Source organism: Ahaetulla prasina, chromosome 6, assembly GCF_028640845.1.
Source record: "Ahaetulla prasina isolate Xishuangbanna chromosome 6, ASM2864084v1, whole genome shotgun sequence".
NCBI classification, from domain to species: domain Eukaryota; kingdom Metazoa; phylum Chordata; class Lepidosauria; order Squamata; family Colubridae; genus Ahaetulla; species Ahaetulla prasina.
In genome coordinates, this window is record NC_080544.1 from 15530931 (window position 1) to 15556247 (window position 25317).

The 25317-nt window shown below is 36.9% G+C and overlaps 1 protein-coding gene across 3 annotated transcripts; it reads left to right on the top strand.

The window, feature by feature from the left end:
- Positions 1–516: 516 nt before the first annotated feature.
- On the top strand, positions 517–17151 carry FBXL15 (F-box and leucine rich repeat protein 15). Of its 3 annotated transcripts, none has more exons than XM_058188681.1 (4): positions 517–976; positions 2672–2831; positions 4635–5137; positions 14139–17151. In XM_058188681.1, the coding sequence occupies exons 1-4, from the start codon at positions 951–953 to the stop codon at positions 14326–14328; spliced, it is 879 nt and encodes a 292-aa protein (XP_058044664.1). In that variant the 5' UTR covers positions 517–950; the 3' UTR covers positions 14329–17151. The 3 variants fall into 3 exon arrangements, with proteins under 3 accessions (XP_058044664.1, XP_058044662.1, XP_058044663.1); XM_058188679.1 differs by lacking the exon at positions 517–976 and adding an exon at positions 983–1166; XM_058188680.1 differs by lacking the exon at positions 517–976 and adding an exon at positions 2218–2560.
- The last annotated feature ends 8166 nt before the right edge of the window (positions 17152–25317 follow it).

Sequence of the window (25317 nt, forward strand, 5' to 3'; positions counted from 1 at the left end):
ATAGATAGATAGATAGATAGATAGATAGATAGATAGATATGAATGGATAGATAGATGAGAGAGATAGATAGAGATGGATAGATAGATATGGATGGATGGATAGATAGATAGATGATAGATAGATAGATAGATAGATAGATAGAATAGAATAGAATAGAATAGAATAGAATAGAATAGAATAGAATAGAATAGAATTTGTTATTGGCCAAGTGTGATTGGACACACAAGGAATTTGTCTTGGTGCATATGCTCTCAGTGTACATAAAAGAAAAGATACGTTCATCAAGGTACAACATTTACAACACAATTGATGATCAATATATCAGTATAAACCATAAGGATTGCAAGCAACAAGTTATAGTCATACAGTCATAAGTGGAAAGAGATTGGTGATGGGAACTATGAAACGATTAATAGTGTTCTGTGCTGGCAAAGAAATTTAATATTTGGTGGTGGTTTCGAGCGGATTCCAGGTAAATAAAACTAGCAAAACACGTTTGTTTCCAAGGCTCCATTTTATTCGTATTTTTTGGCTTCATTCCACAGTTCTTCGATCCTGTTTGTTTTGGCGACTCCAAAGCCGGTCCTTTTATCCCTCACCCCAGAAGCGCCGTCCGCCCTTCTTTTTTAAACCGGACTGCCGGCCAAACCGTTTTGCTTTCCTTCCCGTCCGCCGGGCTGGCATCGCGTCGCCTCAGATCCAAAGCTCAACTCTTTGAACGAGTTTAACGCCAATTCTGCAGGTTGTTATTGTTGTTGTTTTCCTTTAAAAGCTCCCCAAAAACGGTTTCCACACACTTCGCCGGGAGCGTCTCTCGCCTCCATTTTTCACCGTTTCCCCCTCAGCCTTTTATTATCTCTACCATTTTCTGCTCGTTCCCCGTTTCCGTTTGTCGGACGAACGTAATTTCCGCGGAAGGTGTGGCGGCGGCGGCGGCTGGTGTCGGAGGATGGCCGCTCTTTCGGCACCGCCGAGGTTGGCGAAGGGCTAGTCGGGAAGGGCGGGAGGTTGGCTTGAGGGCGGCGGCGGCGATGTCGTTGTGTGGAGTCTCTGCGCCCAACGGCGGTTCCCAGGTTTCTTTCTGCGGCCTGGCTTCCGCGCCGTCGGCGCCCGAGGAAGGACCGCCTCGGTTGAATCCCTGCCCCGCCGTGGATGGAAGCGCAGAGTGCGTGGATTTGGGGAAGGGGAAGAAGGGCTCTGCGGGGCGGGCTGGAGGGCATTTTGCCGCCTTCTGCCCTGCGGGATTTAATGCTTGATGCACAAAATAAATAAATAAATAAAGAAGGTGGGGGGGGGGAATGGGGGAGGGAAGAATGAGCGTTAACCGAGCGAGCGGACTTGCATGCTGGGAATGGATTGCCTGGTTTTCGGGGCTAAAAGATCAAAAGGGCTTTCCTGGCATTTTGAAAGCAGAATATGACCTCTGCTCTGTGGAAGCGAAGAGAAAAGGATATAGGATATAGAGAATAGAGTAGAATAGAACAGAACAGAATATGTGGAATGGAATGGAATGGAATAGAAAATGTGGAATAGAATAAATGGAATAGAATAGAACAGAAGAATAGAATAGAATAGAATAGAATAGAATAGAATAGAATAGAATAGAATAGAAAATGTGGCATAGAATAAATGGAATGAATGGAATAGAATAGAATAGAATAGATAATGTGGAATAGAATAGAACAGAAGAATAGAATAGAATAGAATAGAATAGAATAGAATAGAATAGAATAGAATAGAATAGAAAATGTGGCATAGAATAAATGGAATGGAATGAATGGAATAGAATAGAACAGAATATGTGGAATAGAATAAATAGAATGGAATGAATGGAATGGAATGGAATAGAATAGAATAGAATAGAAAATGTGGAATAGAATAAATGGAATAGAATAGAATAGAAAATGTGGAATAGAATAAATGGAATAGAATAGAATAGAATAGAAAATGTAGCATAGAATAAATGGAATGAATGGAATGGAATAATAGAATAGAATAGAATAAAAATAGAAGAAGGAATAGAAGAAGGAATAGATGAAGGAATAGAATAGAAATAGAATAGAACTAGAATAGAACTAGGAATAGAAGAAGGAGTAGAATAGAATAAGAAATAGAAGAAGGAATAGAAGAAAAAGTAGAAGAAGGAATAGAATAGAATAGAATAAGATATAGAATAAAAAATAGAAGAAGGAATAGAAGAAGGAATAGATGAAGGAATAGAATAGAATAGAATAGAACTAGAATAGAACTAGGAATAGAAGAAGGAGTAGAATAGAATAAGAAATAGAAGAAGGAATAGAAGAAAAAGTAGAAGAAGGAATAGAATAGAATAGAATAAGATATAGAATAAAAAATAGAAGAAGGAATAAAATAGAATAAGAAATAGAATAGAATAAGAATTAGAATAGAAATAGGAATAGAAAAACAGTTGGAAGGAACCTTGGAGGTCTTCTAGTCCAACCCCCTGCTTAGGCAGGAAACCCTTCACCACTTCAGACAAATGGTTTTCCAACATCATCTTAAAAATTTCCAGTGTTGGAGCACTCATAACTTCTGGAGGCAAGTTGTTCCACTGGTTAATTGTTCTGTCAGGAAATTTCTCCTTAGTTCTAGGTTGCTTGGTGTAAACAGCTTTCTTGCTTGCCTTTTTTTTTTTTCCTTTTATTCCAGGAAACATTTATTGGATTTGCCTTGGGAAGACATCTTATTCCCTCATATTCTTTCGCATCTCCCTCTGAGACAGCTCTTGAGCCTGCAAAGAGTCAGCAAGTGTTTCCGGAATCTAATCCAGCTTTATCTTACCAACCTGCGCTGTTTTGATTCTAGTCAGGTATTAGAAATTTTTTAAAAAGTCCTCTCATTATTACAGATCTCTGTAGAGAGCATAAGGTTAGAGGTTGAATTATAGCAATTCTCAGATGGCAAAGGGGGTGTTTTCAGATTGATGTCAGAAAGGAAAAACCAAATTGGATATAATTTATTGACTGAATTAACATCTCCGGTTGCTAAGCCTTTTAAAATTTCAGTAGTGATTTTATTAGACAAATAAAAACACAGATGCAAAAGTAAGTGATTTTGTTAAGAAAAATAAATCAGACGGTCTTTGGTTTCTGTTGAATTTTTTAGATAGATAGATCAGAGGTTCCCAATCTTTTTCGCCCGCGGCTCCCCCGGAAATCCGACCTGCAACTGCGCATGCGCACCAGACGCCCCAGAAATGGCGCATCAGCGCCAGACCCAGCGGGCACAGATATTCCGCGGCGCCCCCATGACGATAGCGCGGCTCCCTGGGGAGCCGCGGCTCACACTTTGGGAATCACTGAGATAGATGATAGATAAGACAGACAGACAGACAGATAGATAGATAGAATTCTTTATTGGCCAAGCGTGATTGGACACATAAGGAATGTCTTTGGTGCATATGCTCTTAGTATACATAAAAAGAAAAAATACATTCGTTAAGAATCATAAGGTACAACACTTAATAATAGTCATAGGGTACAAATAAGCAATCAAATCATAATAAGAAACAATCAATATAAATCGTAAGGATACAGCAACAAGTTACAGTCATATAGTCATAAGTGGGAGGAGATGAGTGATAGGAATGGTGAGAAGATTAATAGTAGTGCAGACTTAATGAATAGTTTGACAGCGTTGAGGAAATTAATTGTTTAGCAGAGTGATGGCATGCAAGAAAAACTGTTCTTGCGTCTAGTTGTTCTGGTCTGTAGTGCTCTATAGCGTCGTTTTGAGGGAAGGAGTTGAAACAGTTTATGTCCATCATGCAAGGGATCTGTAAATATTTTCACAACCCTCTTTTTGACGCGTGCAGTATACAGATCCTCAATGGAAGGCAGGTTGGTAGCAATTGTTTTTTCTGCATTTCTCATTATCCTATGAAGTCTGTGTCTGTCTTGTTGTAGAGGTGCAGTTGACAGACTCAATAATTCCTCTGTAGAACTGTCTCAGCAGCTCCTTGGGCAGTTTGAGTTGAAACATAGTTGAAACATAAGTTGAAAATAAGCTATATCTTAAACTGAATAGATGTTAGACATCTCTGTTCATAGAACTATGACATACTCATAGAACTTAACCTGAATAGAGGTTAGACATCTCTATTCATAGAACTATGACATACTCGTAGAACTTATATGACTCAATTTATCATTGATAAAGTCTGGATAACACTTGTTTCATTTTTTTTGTTCTATTTTCTAAAGTTACAGTCTTTTCTTTATTTAACAATATCTTTGACATAGTTTGGTAATGCTGAGATGATTTTGGTTTATTCCTTTTTTTCTTACATTGTTATACTAGGAGTTCAAAAGACATATAGCATAGGATAGGGGTCAGCAACCTGTGGCTCTGGAGCCGCATGTGGCTCTTTCATCCCTCTGCTGCCACCCCCTGTCGCTGGTCAGCTCCACAATTGATAGGGCTTCCGGTTAGGATGGTAGAGGAAAAAGGATGCTGTGCTAGGAGGAGACTCTATGGTGGGGGAACCGGACTTCTGGTCGGCTTCAGAATTGAATGGGGGGCTTCCGGTTAGGACCTTTGTGGCTCTTTGAGTGTTTAAGGTTGCCGACCCGTGGTATAGGATATAATGGTTTGTTTTCTTGCCTACAAATAGGTTGGGCCTCATATCCCAAAATCTGCATTCTGTGTCTTGTTAAAAGACAATAAAGTACTGCAGCAACTAGCCTTGCAAAACTGCTCTGACTGGTTATCTGACAAGGAACTGCTTCCTGTGATTGGTCAAAACCATCAGCTGCAACAGATTGAATTGAACGGCTGCATACAGCTGAGCCGCCATGCTTTGGTGGCCATCTCTTTGGGCTGCCCCAATTTGCGGCAGCTTTCTTTGGCCCATTGCGAATGGGTGGATGGACTTTCCTTGCGGAGCCTCGCCGACCACTGCAAAGAGCTTGAATCTCTAGATCTTACAGCCTGCCGGCAGCTGAAAGATGAAGCCATTTCCTATCTTGCTCAAAGATGCAACAAATTAAAATCCATTTCGCTGGCTGTCAATGCCAATGTTGGTGATACGGCCATAGAAGAAATTGCCAAAGCCTGTTCTGACCTAGAGCATTTGGATCTCACAGGCTGCCTGCGAGTGAAGAACAACTCCATTAGGTAATGTGTGCATAAGTGGGAACAAAAAATATTGTTCTTTTTTTGCAGTACATTTCTATTTCATTTTTTTCTTCAAGGGCTTCAGGATGGCAGGCAAGATTTGTCCTCTCAAAAGTCCAATGAGGCAGGTTAGGCTGGTAGACTGTTATGGTATCCTGGCTGAATGAAAAAGGAGACCTGATCTTTTTAGTTTTAGGTTGTGATAGGTGGCCAGTACAAGGAAGCAGTCTCTGAATAGAAAAGTAGTCATTTACTAGAACAGTTATTCACACTCAGCCATAAGAAGCAGGCAAAGCCAAACCAATTCTGAAATCTTGCCAAGAAAACTATAGGGACTTGTTCAGGCAGGTGCCAGGAGTCGACACTGACTTAAAGACACAGAAATAAAATAAGATTAGCCAGCTACAGAAGAATTAGCCTGTTTACAGGTATTCAAAGATCCATTTTATAAATCAAAGAAATATTGCATCTCTTTCCCCTGAAACTTATTCTTGTTTAAGAAATGTTTAAGAAATCTATAGGGGCTAGAAGGTATTACTATCTTCCATGCACATCACATAAGCATGCAAACATAAACAAAGGAAAGGAATTTTATTATTAAAATGAATATTGAAATCCAGAGTCAACAATAACACTAATAATAATGTATTTAGTCCAGTATTTAGCAGTAGTTTATATACATGGTACCAGAGGTGGTATTCAGGAGGTTCTGACCAGTTCTGGAGAACCAGTAGCGGAAATTTTGGGTAGTTTGGAGAATCGGTAAATATCACCTCTGACTCGCCCCACCCCCATCTAGTTTCTGCCTCCCGAGTCCCAGCTCTCTAGTTTATATTGGTTTCCTACTTTATTTTAAACTGATTATATAAAAAAGTATATATTAAAATAAGACCCTGTTGGAGCTTGAAAAGTTTTGGCACAGGTAATCATGGTGAAAAACAACCTTTGTCATTTGCTGAATGGAATATAGCACAGCTTGTCCTAAAAATATTTTTCTACATTAGAAGTTTGCACTCATTTTAAACGAATTTAAGGAGTATGCCTTATTTCTTCCATTCTTTCAAGTTTTATTTTTACAATCATGTCAAACAACTCATTCAATGTACAGTTATATACAATTAGTCGGGCTTGCCCAGTCACCACCCCCCTTTTTAACACTCTTCCCTCTTCTACCTTCTTTTACTTTCCTAACCTTCCTCTCCTTCTCTTATCTACATCCTCTCCTCCCTCCACCCTACACCTTCCTTCTCCCTCTTCTACCCCTCTTCCTTCCTCTTCTCCTCTTTCCTACCTCCTACTCTCTCTTTTCTCCCTCCCCACCATTCTAAAATGGTAACTGGGCAGACCCGACCCTACATTAATTATATTTATACATCTTCAATAATCCCTGTACATTAACCATCACTCCATCTCTAGCCTCAACCCCCCAATTCCCCCCCACCCCGACTTCCCAGAACAAAATGCAGGGTATCAAAACTAACAATCATAATCTAAAATAATTCCTAAATTATAATCTCTAGTCACTCCACACTTAATCACACTCTCAATTCCCCTCTCCTTCAGAAATATATCTAATACAAAATATTTCCTAAATTTACTCATATGCTATTCGATATTTTTTTATCTGATACTTATTTTGAATATAATCAATCCACATTTTCCATTCTAAAATATATTTTTCTTGTGTATAGTCTTTCAAGTAAGCAGAGATTTTTGCCATTTCTGCCAGATTTGATACTTTGAGTGTCCATTCTTCAATTGTAGGTAATTCTTCTTCCAATATTGAGCAATCAAAAGTCTTGCGGCTGTTATTAAGTTCAAAATCAATTTAGTCTCTATAGCTGTACAATCCATAATTATTCCTAGTAGAAAGAGCTGCGGGGTAAATTTAATCTTCTTTTTCAAAATATTCTGCATGATCCACCATACTTTAATCCAAAATGCTTTAACTTTTTTACAAGTCCACCATATATGGTAATAAGTGGCATCTTCACAATTGCATCTCCAACATTTAGCCTGTACATTAGGATACATACATGACAACTTTTTGGGGTCTAAATGCCATCTATAAAACATCTTATAAAAATTTTCTCTCATATTTTGCGCTTGTGTAAATTTAACATTCCTCACCCAAATTCTTTCCCAAGTTTCCAACATTATTGGTTGCTGAAAATTTTGTGCCCACTTAATCATACAATCCTTAACCAATTCAGTCTCTGAGTCTATTTCTACTAATACATTATACAACCTCTTAATATGCTGTTGGCCTTGATCTCTCATTTGTTTTAACAAATTATCCTCAGTTTGCTTAACACCTATTTTTTGATCTAATTTCCATCTAGCTTGTAATTGTCCATATTGGAACCATGTATAATTTTTCCCTTCTTCCCCCATCTTTTCTCTGGATTTTAATTGTAATTCCCCCTTTTCCATACAAAGAAGTTCTTTATAGGTAACTACCTCCATCTTTTGATATATATTTATATTTTCTATCATGTGTCTTGGAGTTGCCCATATTGGAATCTTTCCATCTAATTTATATTGATATTTCCTCCAGACCCTCAATAATGCATTTCTAATTATATTATTTTTAAATATTTTATCTACTTTCTTATCATACAATAAATAGGCATGCCACCCATATAACAAACCATAACCTTCTATATTCAAAACTCTTTCCTCAGTTAAATTAATCCAATCAGTAATTAATGATAAGACAACTGCTTCATAATACAATTTTAAGTTAGGCATTTTAAGACCCCCTTTCCTTATATCCTGCATTATTTTTAATTTTATTCTTGGTTTTTGCCCATCCATACAAATTTATTAATCCCTTTTGCCATTCCTGTAATTTAATATCATTCTTAAGCACCGGTATCATTTGAAACAAAATAAAACCTGGGCAAAACATTCATTTTTATAGCCGCTATTCTTCCCAACAAAGATAGTTGTAACTTCTTCCAACTCTCCATTTCTTTCCATACCTTCTGCCACAATACCTCATAATTATTTTTGTATAATTTAACATTTGAAGCTGTAATATATATTCCTAAATATTTAACCTTTTTAACAATTTCAAAACCTGTAGTTCTTTCTAACTCTTCTTTTGTTGGATATTCATATTTTTAGTTATCATCTTTGTCTTTTGCTGATTCACCTTAAATCCAGATACTTTGCCATACTGACCAATTATATATTTTAAACCAGTAGCTGAGTATATTGGTTGAGATACAGTAACAACCAAGTCATCTGCAAAAGCTCTTAATCTGTAATCTTGATGTTTAATTGTAATTCCCCCTTTTCCATACAAAGAAGTTCTTTATAGGTAACTACCTCCATCTTTTGATATATATTTATATTTTCTATCATGTGTCTCGGGATTGCCCATATTGGAATCTTTCCATCTAATTTATATTGATATTTCCTCCAGACCCTCAATAATGCATTTCTAATTATATTATTTTTAAATATTTTATCTACTTTCTTATCATACAATAAATAGGCATGCCACCCATATAACAAACCATAACCTTCTATATTCAAAACTCTTTCCTCAGTTAAATTAATCCAATCAGTAATTAATGATAAGACAACTGCTTCATAATACAATTTTAAGTTAGGCATTTTAAGACCCCCCCCTTTCCCTTATATCCTGCATTATTTTTAATTTTATTCTTGGTTTTTTGCCCATCCATACAAATTTATTAATCCCCTTTTGCCATTCCTGTAATTTAATATCATTCTTAAGCACCGGTATCATTTGAAACAAAAATAAAAACCTGGGCAAAACATTCATTTTTATAGCCGCTATTCTTCCCAACAAAGATAGTTGTAACTTCTTCCAACTCTCCATTTCTTTCCATACCTTCTGCCACAATACCTCATAATTATTTTTGTATAATTTAACATTTGAAGCTGTAATATATATTCCTAAATATTTAACCTTTTTAACAATTTCAAAACCTGTAGTTCTTTCTAACTCTTCTTTTTGTTGTATATTCATATTTTTAGTTATCATCTTTGTCTTTTGCTGATTCACCTTAAATCCAGATACTTTGCCATACTGACCAATTATATCTTTTAAACCAGTAGCTGAGTATATTGGTTGAGATACAGTAACAACCAAGTCATCTGCAAAAGCTCTTAATCTGTAATCTTGATGTTTAACTCTAATTCCCTTTATTTGATCGGAACCACATATTTTATTCAGAAGAATTTCTAAAGTTAAAATAAAAAGTAATGGGGACAGGGGACATCCCTGTCTCGTCCCTTTCCCAATTTTAAAAGTTTCTGTTAACCCACCATTTACTATTATTTGTGCTGTTTGCTTCTGATATATTGCTTTAGTTGCATGAATAAAATAATCCCCAAATTGCATTTTTTCTATTACTTTAAACAAAAACTGCCAATCCAATCTATCAAAAGCTTTTTCAGTATCCAAAAAAAGGAATGCCGCTGAGACTTGGTTGTTTCGTTCCAAATATTCAAGTAAATTTACGATTTGCCTCACATTATATCTCATCTGCCTACCCTTAATAAATCCTGACTGATCATTATGAATTATTTGATTCATCACTGGCATTAATCTATTAGCAAGTATCTTGGTAAATATCTTGTAATCAGTATTTAAAAGTGATATAGGCCTATAATTCTCTGCTTTAATACCATCTCGATCTTCCTTCGGTATTAACGAAATAAAGGCTGTCCTCCATGAAGGGGGAACATCTCCTCCCATTTGAATTTTATTAAATAACTCTTTAAGTGGTTCAACCATCTCATTTTGTAAATTTTTATAATAAACAGCTGTTAAACCATCTGTACCTGGTGCTTTACCGATTTTAAGTTGCTTAATTGCTAACAAAATTTCCTCTGAAGTAATTAATTGATTCAGTTCTTCTCTTTGATTTTCTGTAAGCTCACAAATATTTTGTTGTTGTAAATATCTTTCTATCTCTGTATCATCAATCATATCCCTAGTATATAACTTACTATAATACTCTAAAAATGCTTTTTTAATCCTTTTGATAAACTTCCTTACCCCTATATTCTATTTTATTAATCGTTCCTGATTTCTGTTTTTTCCTTATTAAATAGGCAAGCCATCTTCCTGGCTTATTGGCATTATTAAACGTATTATGTTTTACATATTGTAAATTAATTGCTACTTGATCTGCCATCAACATATTAAAATGTTGATGTATATTTATTGATTCTTTTATTTTACTATTAATATAGTAAAATATATATTTTTTTATATATATTTATTGATTCTTTTATTTTACTATTTCCTGGGCTATTTATCAATAATTGTTCTTTCTTTTTAATTTCCTCTTCCAGTTCCTTTTTCTTTTTCTGCAATTTATTTTTGTATTTAATATTCATTTGTATAAGATTTCCTCTCATATAAGCCTTGCTGGCGTCCCAAATCATCTCTATAGATGTCTCTTTTTTCATATTCATAATAAAAAATTCTTTCATTTGCTTTTTACATTCATTTACATTTTGTTCATATTTAAACAAATTCTCATTCAACCTCCATGATCTCCTAGCCTCCTTTTCCCGATCAAATTCAATCCAAACCGGACTATGATCAGATAGAGTTCTTGAACAAATCTTAGTCTTCTTCACTCTAGAATACAAATCATTAGTAATCAAAATAAAATCAATCCTCGAAAATGATTGGTGCCTGTCAGAAAAGAAGGTAAAATCCCTCTCTTCTGTATTATGTTCTCTCCAAATATCTCTTAATTCCAAGTCCTCCATCATTTCAAAAAAAGCCTTTGGTAATTTCGCCCGACTTGATATCTTCCTTAAACTTTTTTTGTCTTTTTGAGTATCCAACACACCATTCCAATCACCCATTAATATATATGATTTATAATCCCAAAATACTATTCTTTTATGTAAAAACTTGAAAAAAATTTCTTGTTGTTGATTCGGAGCATAAACTCCTATTAATAATGCCTTCTTTCCCTCCAACAAAAGTTCAATAGCAATGTATCTTCCTTGCTTATCCACCTCAATTAATTTTGCTGATATATCCTTCTTTATATATATAACTAAACCATTTTTTTTTCCAAAGAGGAGGCAACAAAATGTACTCCCAGTTTTGAGTTTATCAAATATTTCTGGTCTAAAGATCTAATATGTGTTTCTTGTAAACAGGTAATGTCATTTTTAAATTGTTTCAAATAATGAAATACTTTCCTTCTCTTCTGCGGTGAATTCAAACCATTAACATTCCAAGATAATAGTTTAATTGCCATTATCGGCCAAAGGAAACTTTTGGAACACTAGCCACAGATCACATTTTGCTTTAGGCCTTGCTCCTCCCACTGTTTCCGTTGTAGTAGTTGCCAGTTGTTGTGCCTTCATCTCTTGTTCCTTGCGTTTAGCAGCAGCTCTTGTCAGCCTTTGTTCTTTTGAGTCTGAACCCGTCGTAGGTATTTCCAACACTTGTAATAAATCTTCTTCCATCACAATCTGTTCTTGAACCTGCTTCACTTCTCTTTCCTTCACTTCAGTCTCCCTTCTTCTAGCTTCCAATGGAGGAAGACTTCCAACTTTTAATGCCTCAACATAAAATTCTCTTGCTTTTCCAACTGTATTGAGACGATATACTTTCCCTGCATAATATACTATTATACCAGTTGGAATATCCCATCTATATTCAATCTGACGTTTTTTAAGTTCATTCACCAGGAAGGCAAATTCCTTCCTAACCCTTAACATTTTTGGTGGAATTTCCTTTAATATTAAAATATCTTGACCAGCAACCTGAATCTTCTCCCCCTTATATGAGGCTTGCAGAATCTGATTTCTCACTGTTCTATTTGTAAAATAAATAACAACATCCCTTGGCAACTTTTTTTGCCTTGCTATCCAAGAATTCACACGATATATTTTATCAATTTGATAAGCCACATCTGCTGGACGAGCTGCTAATATCTCAGCAAATACTTCAGAAAAAATTTCCCTTAAATTCTCTTCTTTATTTTCTTTCAAGCCACGGATTCTTAGAGCAAATTCCATATTTCTATATTGTATCAAAACTATTTCATCATCTGTTTTTTCCATTTTACTTTGAAAGTCATCCATTTTATTTTCTAATTTTGAATTATGTTGCTTAATTTCTTCAACTTCCTCTTCTAATAAAATCACATTTGTTGCCAAACTTTGTACTGCAATTACAAATCCTTCTTTAACTTCTTTATTTCTCACTTGAATTTCTAATATCTGCTCTTTCATTTCAGACATCTCATCAGTTATTACTTTAAATTTTTCTTGCATAAAGTCTTTTAAGTTCTCTTGTACCGCCTCTAAGTTCAATGTTCTAGTCTCTGCTGTATGAGCTGGAGAGGCACCAGCTGATGAAATTCCAGAGCCCTTTGTTACAGTAGACTTTAATTGTTTGGTTGCCATCTTCTATAAAATTATTTATTTATTTATTTCCAACTTAATATTCACTTTAAATCTTCTTAACCTCTGAGAAACACAGTCTTTTAAAGCAATATTTAAAAATCTCCCCTAGATTCTATCAGCAGGCAGCAAAGAGTTAAAGAGTTAAAGTAGCAAATAACATGCAATTTACCAGCAGCCAAGGCAAGGACTAAAAGTATCACTTTCGCTTTCCACTCGTTAGCTTGTTAACAATTCGCCTCCATTTTCTTGCTATTTTCAAGCTTGTTACAAAGTAATGGGGAATTGGCTTGGCTACTTGCATAAAGTTCTCCCACTTTCGTTCTGTCCGGTATAATCCTTTATTGTCCAAAATAAATCTCGGCGTTTGGTCGTGGTGATTGGTTCCGCCAAAGCAGAAAAATCCTCGGATCTGGAGCACTTTGGGTTGCTGGAGGGAACTTAACCCTTCAAACCCCTTTTTTCTCAGGGGCTTTAGGGAAGTTCTACCTCTGCCCTCAGCTCACCACTTCTTCTTCTCCCGAAGAAGGGGTTTTTCGAACCGCTGGACAGCAGATTTAAGCTGTCCTAGTGATTCCACATAATCCAGAGGTTGGTGATCGTAAAGATCACCGCCATCACCTACGGTGCCAAACAGGAAGTCCAGGAGTATGCCTTATTTCTATACCAAACTTATACCTAAAGGATATTTGCATACTAGAGAAAAATAGTCTTAATTAATACGAAAATCAAATCAATGATAAGTAATTCATAAAAGTGTACTTTGTATTAAGAATAGTGATTAAAATCAAGGTTTCTATCAAATTAAAAAAATCTATACTTATGACATGACAGGTAAGACCTATTTTTAAAATCCTACATTAAGAATAGTCCAAACTTTAGATGTGATAGGTATGCAGAATTAATATTCATAAATTATTTAAATTCTGTGTCAGATTTGTTTTTCCAATATGAAGTTACCTTTTTTTGTGGGGGGTGGGCAAAAAAAAAGGCTTGAAAACTGGCCAAAAAAAGTCTTGAAAATGGGCCAAAAAAAGCCTCGAAAATGGGCCTGAAAAGGCCCAAAAACAGGTCGTGCAGAGGCCCAAAAATGGCCGGTGGGTGGGCGGGGCTTCAGCAATATTTGGTCTATAAGACGCACAGACATTTTCACCCCCTTTTGGGAGACAAAAAAGTGCGTCTTCTAGTCTGAAAAATACGGTATATTTGACATTGAGGCATATTCCCACAAAGTGGTCTACCCTTCTAAAGAATGGATTACGTATGATTTTCAGTAAAAAGGCATAAAGTATCCTGGGAGCTTTTGTATATAGTGCAACTCCATATACTTTGTAGGACTATAAGGCTTGGGAATGCTTAAAGCAGATAAAAAGCTGTTGGGAAAGGGAATGCAGACTTAAATTTTCCTTCTGTAATAAATTATCTTTGAAAATCGTTCAGCTTTATAACATCGCTACGAGGTACATTACAGACAAACGATTCAACTTCATTGCTCTCAAAGTGTAATACTATTCATTTTCAATTAGAGTAGTTCCTGGCGGATGACCGTGATCTTGATGTTTTGTGTGTTCTCTCTTGATAGGACCTTGGCAGAGTACTGCCCTAAGCTTCGTGCCTTGAAGGTGAAGCATTGTCACGATGTTGCGGAATCCAGCCTGAGCGTATTACGTAGTCGCGGAGTGGAATTGGATGTTGAACCTCCCTTTCAGCGTGCCCTAGTTCTCTTACAGGACGTAGTGGGCTTTGCCCCATTTATTAACCTTCAGATCTAATGAAAAGAAGATGCTGGGAATTGTCTCTGGGTAATCCCACAACAAGTTTAAAAGTCTAAGATTTCATCTTTTTCATTATTGAACTGGGCCTGTTTTGAGCCATTAATTCCTCGTGTGGAAGTTTGTGTTGAAAAAAACAAACAAACTCTGCATTTGCATGAAAAGCATAATTTCCAGCTTCCATTATTGCTGCTACTCATTGATTGCTCTACCTGTCTATTATTAAAGATATTTTAGAGATTGATTTGAACTGTAAAGTAGCTCCAAGCAATGGCATTGTTGAATCTGTTATCCAGTGACTTTTTCACATCGACAAATCAAGTGTGGAAATGCTGTGGGAAGATTAAAAAGCTCCTTGGAGGCCACAAGAGATGGACAACACTATAATTTTTCTGTTTTGAACTGAATGCTTGAGAAATACTGCATCTATTTAGAGTTGCTATTATTTTTTTAGTTTTGTAGTTCTTTTTAGGGTTAAAGGAAAGACAACTTTTAAATCAAGCTTGAAGTCTTGGTGATTGTGTGGACACAGCCATGCAGTTTTAATACATAAGTATTGAGGTGGATTGCCATTGTCTTTTGGGACATTTTGACTATAGTCTAATATTCCCTGGTGATCCAACCAGAAGTGGTATTCAGCCAGTTTGTACCGGTTCGGGTGAGCCAATAGCGGCAACTGCAGGTGGGCCCGCCCACCCATCCTGGCGTAATGCCATCCTATTTAGCCATGTTTACGAGGTCTGGCGCATGTGCGGAAGGTTAGGCACATGTGCAGAAGAGGCACGCTTGTGTGAAGCGAGCATGCGCATGCGCGGCGGACCAGTGGTAAGAATTTGTGAAACCCACCACTGGATCCAAGTATAATCAGACTCAGTTTTGGTAGTAGAACTGTGCAAAACATTTCAAATTGAACTGTTCCTCATGCACAACATGTTCCAACTACGAAGCACCTTGCCTTGAATGAGAAGCACCTAATCTGAGTAATTTGGAAGTGTTTCAACATAAATACAGTTATGTTCCATGTGTGAGTCTGCTGTGTCAAGACAGTTCAATTCAAAATCTTTTGCATAGTCTTGCTTAATTTCTGAGCCTAAACATGGTCAGAATTACAGAACAGATTATAATGCTGACATCCACAAAATTGTCTCTTCTAAAAGACGAAGATGGTAATTATGTGTATAGAAGAAGTTACTATAACTAATATTCAAATAGCTGAAAAACCATTGGAAAGTTCACGTCTGAAAGAAAGCATATTTCACAGTAATTTACATGAATATGGTTAAATTATACACAAGGGCTTGTAGATCAGCAAAAGTACTCTGTTAGCAATTATTGGTCTTCTGAATGCAGAAGATAGGTTTTAAAGATTGTATATATAAACTAAGGAAATCCTAATATCTTAGATAAGTAAAAAGTTTAATGTCTCACTTCTTAGCCAATAACTAGCAAATCAAGTACTTCCTTGAGAATTCACAGGGCTAAGTCAAATAATTCAGTGTAGCTTGCTTTTCTTGTCTGGCTTAATACTGATCTATGTTACATCCCTCTTTTTATTTTTAACATTCTCCTTTTAAATGAACCTGTTTCTCAGTAAAATATCACCAATTTTGTGGATTGTAACCATAAAAGGTTCATTATAATAAGTCTCAAAGTATGTATATAGTCCAGGGGTGAAATCCAGCAGGTTCTGACAGATTCTGGAGAACCAGTAGCGGAAATTTTGAGCAGTTCGGAGAACTGGCAAATACCAGCTCTGGTTGGCCCCAGAGTGGGGTGGGAATGGAGATTTTTCAATATCCTTCCCCCAGGAGTGGTGATAGAATGGAGATTTTGCAGTATCCTTCCCCTGCCACGCCCACCAAGCCACACCACACCACACCCACCAAGCCACGCCCACAGAACCGGTAGTAAAATAATTTGGATTTCACCACTGAAATAGTGTATGTTAAGATGGCTGATTTATCCCTATATTATTCTTAGGAAATTCGTAAAATCAGAAGAGTAACTGAATCTGTCAATTAAAAGCAAATGTCATTTCTCTCCCCTTAGCAAGAGGCATAAAGTCAGTACTGTGGTGTACAATTGTGTAATTCAAACATGCATGAGGTGTGCTTCCAATTTAAAACACTGTGCAGAAAATAATATGTATTTCAATTCTCAAAAAATTGGGAACTAATAGAATACATGTATGTCATTGCCTCAAACCTGCATTATCTGACTCAATGTAGAGACTATGCTGCTTCTTATTTAATGGGTATTATAGAAGTTCTATAAAAGTAGAACTATTAAAGAAGAACTGCACACTTTCTTTAAGGATATACTACGCAATAAAGAAGGACTTTTTGTCAGTTAGTTGTAGCTTGCTAAATTACACACATGATGTCGCTTAATGTTACCTTCTTTGCTGTTGTAAGTCTCAGGTTGGTGATCATGGATACAATTCATGAAAGTGAAATTTGACAAGTTGGAGTATGTTAGATTTTTTTTGAGGGGGGTGAGATTCTAAAGACTTCTATTTTTCCCACTCTTATCAATAATATTTGAAAAACTGAATTGAACCATGAAATTTAAGATATGATTAAAAAAAATGTTTAAATGAAATGTAAATACAGTACAGATTCATCTTGTTGCTTAGGAGAATTCATTATGAAATAGAAAATATCCCTTGGAAATTAAAAAAAAATGTGTAATGAAGTTGTGTTGTTGGTAGAAATGAACAGTCCCAGTAAAATGCAATGCTATTACAGATCCTCTGCTGGCAGAGCCAGAGCTACAATTATAATTTATTCCATTATACTTGGCTAATAAATCTGATTTAGTGTATTTTGTCTACATTTGAAGGTGTTTTTTTGCTGTAGTTATTATTAAATTTATTTGCCAGCTCGACGCAAGGCTACTCTCGGCAGCTTATAACAATAACAAATGAAGAAATAAAAAGTAAGTTTAAACAAAGCTAAAGTAAAATAATAGAACCATAAAATAAAACAATAGAACCATAAAACAACCAAGAAAAAGTAAACCAAGAAAATACATCAATATGACTAGTTAAAAGTACATGGGCAAGTGGGGAGCAGAGTTTGGGGCAGGAGAAGTGGAATCTGCTGTCAATCTAAGTAACCACCTGCAGAGTAGATCTTTCCAATTAGATCCTCAGGCCAATTTGCAGAGCCAGGTCTTTTAGGCTGCTATTGAAGGTTAGGATGTTGGGGGCAGATCTTATCCTGGAAAGCAGGATGTTCTAAAGCAGTTTCGGCGAACCTATGGCATGCATGCCGGAAGCGGTATGTGAAACTATCCCACGAAGAGTGTGCGCTCTCGCTGGCTCCTATTCCACGTTCCTGTGATTACATGCGCGCCGGTCAGCTGGCCATCGCGTGCATGGGAGCGGCGAAACCCAGAAGAGCGGCATTATCACACATGCACAGCTGGCACCCGGCCTTCTGGGTTGACATTGCGCACATGCGCGATGGCCAGCGGTTCGTCGGGCGCACTTCCATGCCGGTATCCGGGTGTTTGGGTGCCGGCTCGCACATGTGCGATGGACCGCTGCTCTTCCGGGTGTTGGCGCTCCCACACACACAAAGTCCAGCAGGGCCACACATGCCTCGCAGGATAGTTTCACATGCCACTTCCGGCACGCAGGCCGGCACGTGGGCACGTCAAAGGTTCGCCATCACGGTTCTAAAGGGTGGGTGCTGTGGCAGAGAAGACTCTTGAATCTTGACAGAGTTCTTGGAACAACAGGATCCACAATAGTGCCTCTGCCAGGCTGAGTAGGATGGGCTAATCTTCGTGGGATGAGATGATTCATGTAGCCTGGACCTATGCTATTAAGGGCGTTAAAGGTCATAACCAGAGATAGTATTCAGCCGTTTCGTACCAGTTCAGGTGAACTGGTAGCGGCGACTGACTGCGGGTGGGCTTGCCCACCCACCCCCCAGCATAATGCCGTCCTATTTAGCCACGTTTTCGAGGCCGGGCGCATGCGCGGAAGGTGCGCGTGAAGTGAGCGTGTGTACGTGGTGCACCAGTGGTAAGGATATATGAAACCCACCGCTGGTCGTAACCAACACCTTGAATTGCACTCCAAAGCAGACTGGTAGCGAGTGAATTTTGAGGGGGTGTACTATGAGGGTTCCAAAGATGGTGCTTGCTACTGCACTTTGCACCAGTTGCAGGTTCTGAATGGATTTCAAAACAATTTTTATTCAGGCAAGGCTAGATGATAAACTTCAGCAGTCCCCATTCAAAGGGCATGCTTGCATTTTCGGTTCCTATTCATTATCCACCATCATGTAATAGTATTTCCTGTCTTTTGGGTCCAGTCGGTTAATTCAGAACGTTGAGAGCCTCAAAATTCACAAGATCGTTGAACTGTAACAATTGGATAGGAACATGTAGACCGGGGGTCTCCAACCTTGGCAACTTGAAGACTTGTGGACTTCAACTCCCAGAATTGAAAGCAGGCTGGGGAATTCTGGGAGTTGAAGTCCCCCAGGTTAAAGTTACCAAGGTTGGAGACCCCTGGTATAAAACCAATAAGTTTACAGTCATTAAGTGGGATACCTGACTTTGACAATTTTACCGCTAGCTTCTCTATTGACTTTGTCAGAAGCTGATTGTGAAGTTCACAACTGTGATCACATGACTTTGGAATGTTGCAATGGGTGTATTTACTCACTGGCTGTAAAGCATCCAAATCTTTATCAAATGATAACTGCCATGGTTGAACGTGCAAGCACCAATCGTAATTACTTTTTCAGTGCTGTCATAACTTTGAACAGTTGCCTAAACAGAATAGTCAGTAAGTGAGGACTAGCTGTAGTTTACTGTATTGTTTTTAAGATGCTTACAGATCAATATATTTGATTTCGTCCACAATCCTCTAAGGAATCCGTCAACTGATTTCTTGTTTTCCCAGGTCGTCCTCTTCTCTTTTCTTAAAGGTAGAAATAACATCTGTTTTCCAATTACCTTGCACTTTAAATTAGGATTACATAAGATGATAGTAGGATGTCCAGCCATAGCATGAACTAATTCTTTTGGTACAGTAGAACCTCTGGTCACGAACGCTTCTGACCAAATCGGGTTCTGGCCAAAAAATTCACTTTTTTTTTTCGTGGCCAATTTCCCCTTCCGCACCATTTTTTTTTTGTGTAAGCGCCAAATTTCCAAAATTAGAATTGGGTCATGACCAAATTGGGTGGCGACCAAAGTTATGGAACGAACTATGGTCGTTCTACTGTACTTGAATGCAGTAGCTTTTGAACTCATTCAAGATCATTAATTACTTAAAACTTATTTGTTTCGTCTTGCTGTACTGGCTTGAATTTTAATTTTAATTTTTAGCTGATTTTATGGGGTTTTAATTTTTATTAATTTTTAGTGTTATTTGTATTTTAATATTAGGCCAAATTTAATAAGTTTTTTAATGTGTGTTTTTAATATTGTATGTATTGCTGTATTTTTATTTTGGTTGTAAACCGCCCTGAGTCCTTCTGGAGAAGGGCGGTATACAAATTAAATTATTATTATTATTATTATTATTATTATTATTATTATTATTATTATTATTATTATTATTATTATTATTATTATTATTATTATTATTATTATTATTATTATTATTATTTCTTAATTATGTGCTTCAGATTCAAGCTAAAATCCTGCTCTTGTAACCCGTTTTTCATCATCTTAGGTAGAAGGCATAAGCTTTCTAAGGAAAAATGGCTGACTGCACGATACTTTGAATTCATAAAATAACTAAATTAGTGGATCAGCGAAATGCTGTGGACATAATATACTTGTACTTTGGCAAGGCATTTGACAGAGTAGACCACAACCTGCTTCTTGGTAGGATAGAACAATATGGGATAGAGTAGACAGTGCCACCATCAGATTGATTCGCATTTGGCTGACCAACTGTACTCAGTGGGTGATCCTGAGTGGAACTACATCTACATGGAGGGAATCATGCAATGAGGTACCACAAGGTTTGGTTTTGGGGCCAATATTCTTCAGCATCTTCAAAAATCATCTAGATGAGGGGATAGAATAGATATAATATTCTACTCAACTAGTAACAGTTGCAATCAGTGGTGGGATCCTCCTGGTTTAACAACCAGTTTGATGATTGTGCACTCCATGTGCATGCGCAGTTTGAGGGAGTCTTCACTTCCGTGTTTCTTCAGAGGAGAAACACAGCTGAAATGCGGCAGTCTGCTCTGCCGTGCAAATCAGCTGAGAAGATAAAGGTAGGAAAATAGCTTTAGGCAGGCAGGTGGGCCCATCTAAACGTTGGGGTGAACCGATTCGCTCCCAGCTGATCGTCAGAACTACCAGTTTGCCTGAACCGGTCCAAACCGGTAGAATCCCACACCTGGTTGAGTTACTACTAATGTCAGGGTTACAAGTAGCACCCCCAACGAAAAGAAACTCTGAGGCTTGAATTTCCTCAAAGCTGTATTTTATTAGTGGTATCATATTGGCATATCCAAAATGAAACTTCCAGAGTTTCTCCACCCAAAGGAAAGTTTAAGTCCCTGCCCAATACCCACAAGTCCATCATGTGCTCCAATCACACGACAGTCCCAACTGGACAGGCCTTCCAGTTCCAGCCGTCCAGGTGCAGGGCAAGATGTCCTTGACTTTCTGAGAAAGGAATGTTATGACTACGTATCACCCAGACTCCGTACAATCCCCCCTTCCAATTTCCCACAGCAGTAAATGTGGCAGGTCTGAAGATCCAACGAAAAGGATGGCTTCCAGGGCTGACACCTGACTCAACAATAGTAACTGTGAGAGGGATCTTGGAGTCCTAGTGGACAATCACATAAATATGAGCCAACAATGTGCTTCATCCGCCAAAAAAAAAAAAAAAGCCAGCGTAAACCTATGCTGCATCAACAGAGTGATACTATCAAGGTATTGGTACTGCTTTATACTACTTTGGTAAGACCACATTTGGAATACAGCATCCAGGTTTGGTCACTATGATACAAAAACTATGTTGAGACTCTAGAGTGCAGAGAAGAGCAACAAAGATGATTAGGTGGCTGGAGGTTAAACACACAATGAACAGTTGCAGGAACCGGGTATGTCTAGTCTAAGGAAGAGAAGGAGTAGGGATGGCATAATAGCAGTCTTACAATATTTGAGGGGCTCTCATAGAGAAGATGGGATCCATTTATTCTCCAAAGTACTTGAGGGCAGGACAAGAAGCAAAGGGTGGAAGCTAATCCGAAAGAGATTCAAGCTGGAACTAAGGAGAAACTTCCTGACAATGAGAACAATTAATCAGTGGAACACCTTTTCCTCCCGAAATTGCAGGTGTACCATCGCTGGTGCTTTTTAAGAAAAGCATGGGCAGCCATTTAGAATGGTATAGGGTCCCTTGATTGACCAAGGTGTTGGACTAGAAGATGCCAAAGTCCCTTCCAACTCTTTTATTCTGTTATTAAAGCAGACTGCATCTAAATCTAAGAGGAGATATTCTAAGGAGGAAGGGTTGTTGAGCAGTAAAATAGCCAGACTGGAACAACTTCTCAAAAGGAAACTGTATCTTCCAGGAATACTGTAATTACATGATTCTTTTTCTTCCCCCCATTTTATTTTTTATTTTCAAATTACATAACAATAAACATTTTTCAACAGTACTGTGTCATGTGTCTCTTACAGGTATTTACATTTATTCCTACACATTGTTATTTCTCTGTTCTCACCAGTTATACCACTTATCTCACACCTCATAAAATCCATTTCTTCCTTGCCCTTCATTTCTTCCTACATCTCAGCACATTCTAATACCTTGTATATAATCATCTCATTGGCTGGTGTATTTTCTAAGTTCTAACATTGCGCCTAGACAATTCTCGCTACTGTTACTATGTGTAGAATAATGTATTGGAGTTGCTTCTAGATCTTTCGGTTAATCATTCAAAATAATTCAGCTTTGAATTCAATTTGTTCTCCTGTTATCTCCTGCAGCCATCCCTTATCTGTTCCCAATATTTTTTTTTGCTTTGGGGCATTGCCACCACATGTGATAAAATGTCCCATCTTGGTACTTACACTTCCAGCACTCCGGTGTCATATTTGCATACATTTTTGCCAATCTCGCCGGTGTTAAATGCAACCTGTAAAACATTTTGTACTGATTTTCTTTGTATGCGGTTGACAATGTTAATTTATAATTTTGGCTCCATAATTTTTCCCATTCCTCTAATTTTATATTACGGCCTATATTTTGTGCCCATGCGATCATTGGACCTTTCACTATTTCACCATTTCTACCTCTAACAAATAGTTATATGCTTTTGTTATAATTTTTTCTTCTTTACCTGTCAAAATTCGATCCAATTGTTGTGGTGCCCCTTCAATTCCATATTCTTGGAATTAATGATTCTTTGTGGAGCGAGAGGGAGGGAGGGAGGGAGGGAGAGAGAGAGATGTGTGTGTGTATCTATCTATCTATCTATCTATCTATCTATCTATCTATCTATCTATCTATCTATCTATCTATCTATCTATCTCTCTATATATATCTATCTCTTTGTATACCTATACCTATATCTCTCTATCTCTATCTCTATCTATCATTATCTATCTCTATCTCTATATATCTCTATCTCTATATCTCTATCATTATCTATCTATATCTATATCTCTGTATCTCTATCTCTATCATTATCTATCTCTGTCTCTAAATCTCTATCATATCTATCTATCTATCTATCTATCTATCTATCTATCTATATCTCTATCATTATCTATATCTATCTATATCATATCTATCTATCTGTCTATCTGTCTATCTATCTATCTATCTATCTATCTATCTATCTATCTATCTATCTATCTATCTATCTATATCTCTATCATTATCTATATCTATCTATATCATATCTATCTATCTATCTATCTATCTATCTATCTATCTATCTATCTATCTGTCTGTCTATCTATCTGTCTATCTATCTATCTGTCTATCTATCTATCTATATCTCTAACTCTATCTCTATCATTATATCATTATCTCTATCTCTACCACTATCTATCTATATCTATATCTATATCATCTATATCTGTCTGTCTGTCTGTCTGTCTGTCTGTCTGTCTGTCTCTCTCTCTCTCTCTCTCTCTCTCTCTCTCTCTCTCTATCTCAGTGGTAGGTTGCTATGGGTATTTTTTTTATTTTTTATTTTATTTTATTTTATTTTATTATTTATTTATTTATTTATTTATTTATTTATTTATTTATTTATTTATTTATTTATTTAGTCAAACAGTATATATAAGCATAAGCATGACATAATTATACAATATATAAGCATATATATGAGTATGTAATAACTATATTAATTGGATATAACGAAAGGAAACAATAGGACAGGAACGGTAGGCACGTTTGTGCTCTTATGCATGCCCCTTACAGACCTCTTAGGAATGGGGTGAGGTCAATGGTAGACAGTTTTTGGTTGAAGGTAGTGGTGGAAGGCTCCATTTCGCGAGCGAGTGCCCACACAAACACACACAGAGTGAGGCAGATGGGGAATGTGACTAAAAAGTTCATTTAATATGAATAGTACCCTTTTGCACTGTAGCATAATTGTCTCCAACTAGTAAGTTCCAAGGACGGACACTGCTGTTTTTGAACACTGGATGTCTCCATAGGCCATGTAGTTAATAGCAAAGCCCATTCAGTCTGTCAGTCAGCCACGGGATAAATTCAAATGTTAACAGCAAAAGAATTCCTATGTGCAGAGACATTATTACCCTGGAACAAGCAGCAAGGGATGAAAGTTTTGGATTCATTTTTGATTTGGGCTCAATAGCATTTTTAAAAACTCTTCAGTTCTGGTTTAAAATGAAGGGGGCCTCCCGTATAACTGTTTTAAAATGCAGCACAGAAAGTCATTTTAACAAGTTTTCAGTGGAAAGAAACAAAGATAATAATAATAATAATAATAATAATAATAATAATAATAATAATAATAATAATAATAATAATAATAATAATAATAATAATAATAATTTTATTTATTTATTAATTTAATCATATTTATATACCGCCCTATCTCCCGAAGGACTCAGGGCGGTTTACAGGCACTTAAAAACACATAAATACAGTATAAAAACAATTAAAAAACTTATTCAAAAAGCCCGTTAATTAAAACATACAAATAAAACAATACAAGTTAATACAAATAAAACCCAATTAAAACCCATAAATTTAAAATCTAGCTCAGTCCTGCACAATTAAATAAGTGTGTTTTAAGCCCGCGGCGGAAGGTCCGAAGGTCCGGAAGCTGACGGAGTCCGGGGGGTAGTTCGTTCCAAAGGGTGGGAGCCCCCACAGAGAAGGCCCTAATAATAATAATAATATTTTAATTTGTATATGGGTAAAAAGCAAGTTCATCGTCATCATAGTATAACAGAGTTGGAAGGGACTTTGTTTTTTTGTTTTAATTTTTAATTTCATTTTAAATACAAGTAATGCAAACAATACGAACATATGCATGCACATCTAAATACATAAAAAGAAAAAAATTAAAATAATACAGTGCACCCCCACTCGAAGACAATTCCCCCCCCCCTTATATTTCTTCTTCTATAACAGCTAAAAAATATACAATGTATTCTAATAGTGCCCTTATCCCTCTCTAAAACAGCATATATTCTTGAGTGGTTTATTCCCTTTGCCTTCCACCAACAGATGAATTGTTCTCACCATCAGGAAATTTCTCATAATAACAGTACTTTTATTTTGATACGTATTATGGGTTCATACCAGTGGTGGGTTTCAATTTTTTTTGCTACCGGTTCCATGGGTGTGGCTTGGTGGGCGTGGCATGGCTTGGTGGGTGTAGCTTGGTGGGCGTGGCAGGGGAAGGATACTGTAAAATCTCCATTCCCACCCCAATCCAGGGGAAGGTTACTGCAAAATCCCCATTTCCTCCCAATCAGCTGGGACTCGGGAGGCAGAGAATA

Excerpts from the sequence above, each read along its gene's own strand:
- FBXL15 (XM_058188679.1), top strand. The coding sequence starts at position 1,033 with ATGTCGTTGTGTGGAGTCTCTGCGCCCAACGGCGGTTCCCAGGTTTCT. Across the intron at positions 1,167-2,671 it reads GCCGTGGATGGAAGCGCAGA|GAAACATTTATTGGATTTGC; the intron begins GTGCGTGGATTT and ends CTTTTATTCCAG. Across the intron at positions 5,138-14,138 it reads GTGAAGAACAACTCCATTAG|GACCTTGGCAGAGTACTGCC; the intron begins GTAATGTGTGCA and ends CTCTCTTGATAG.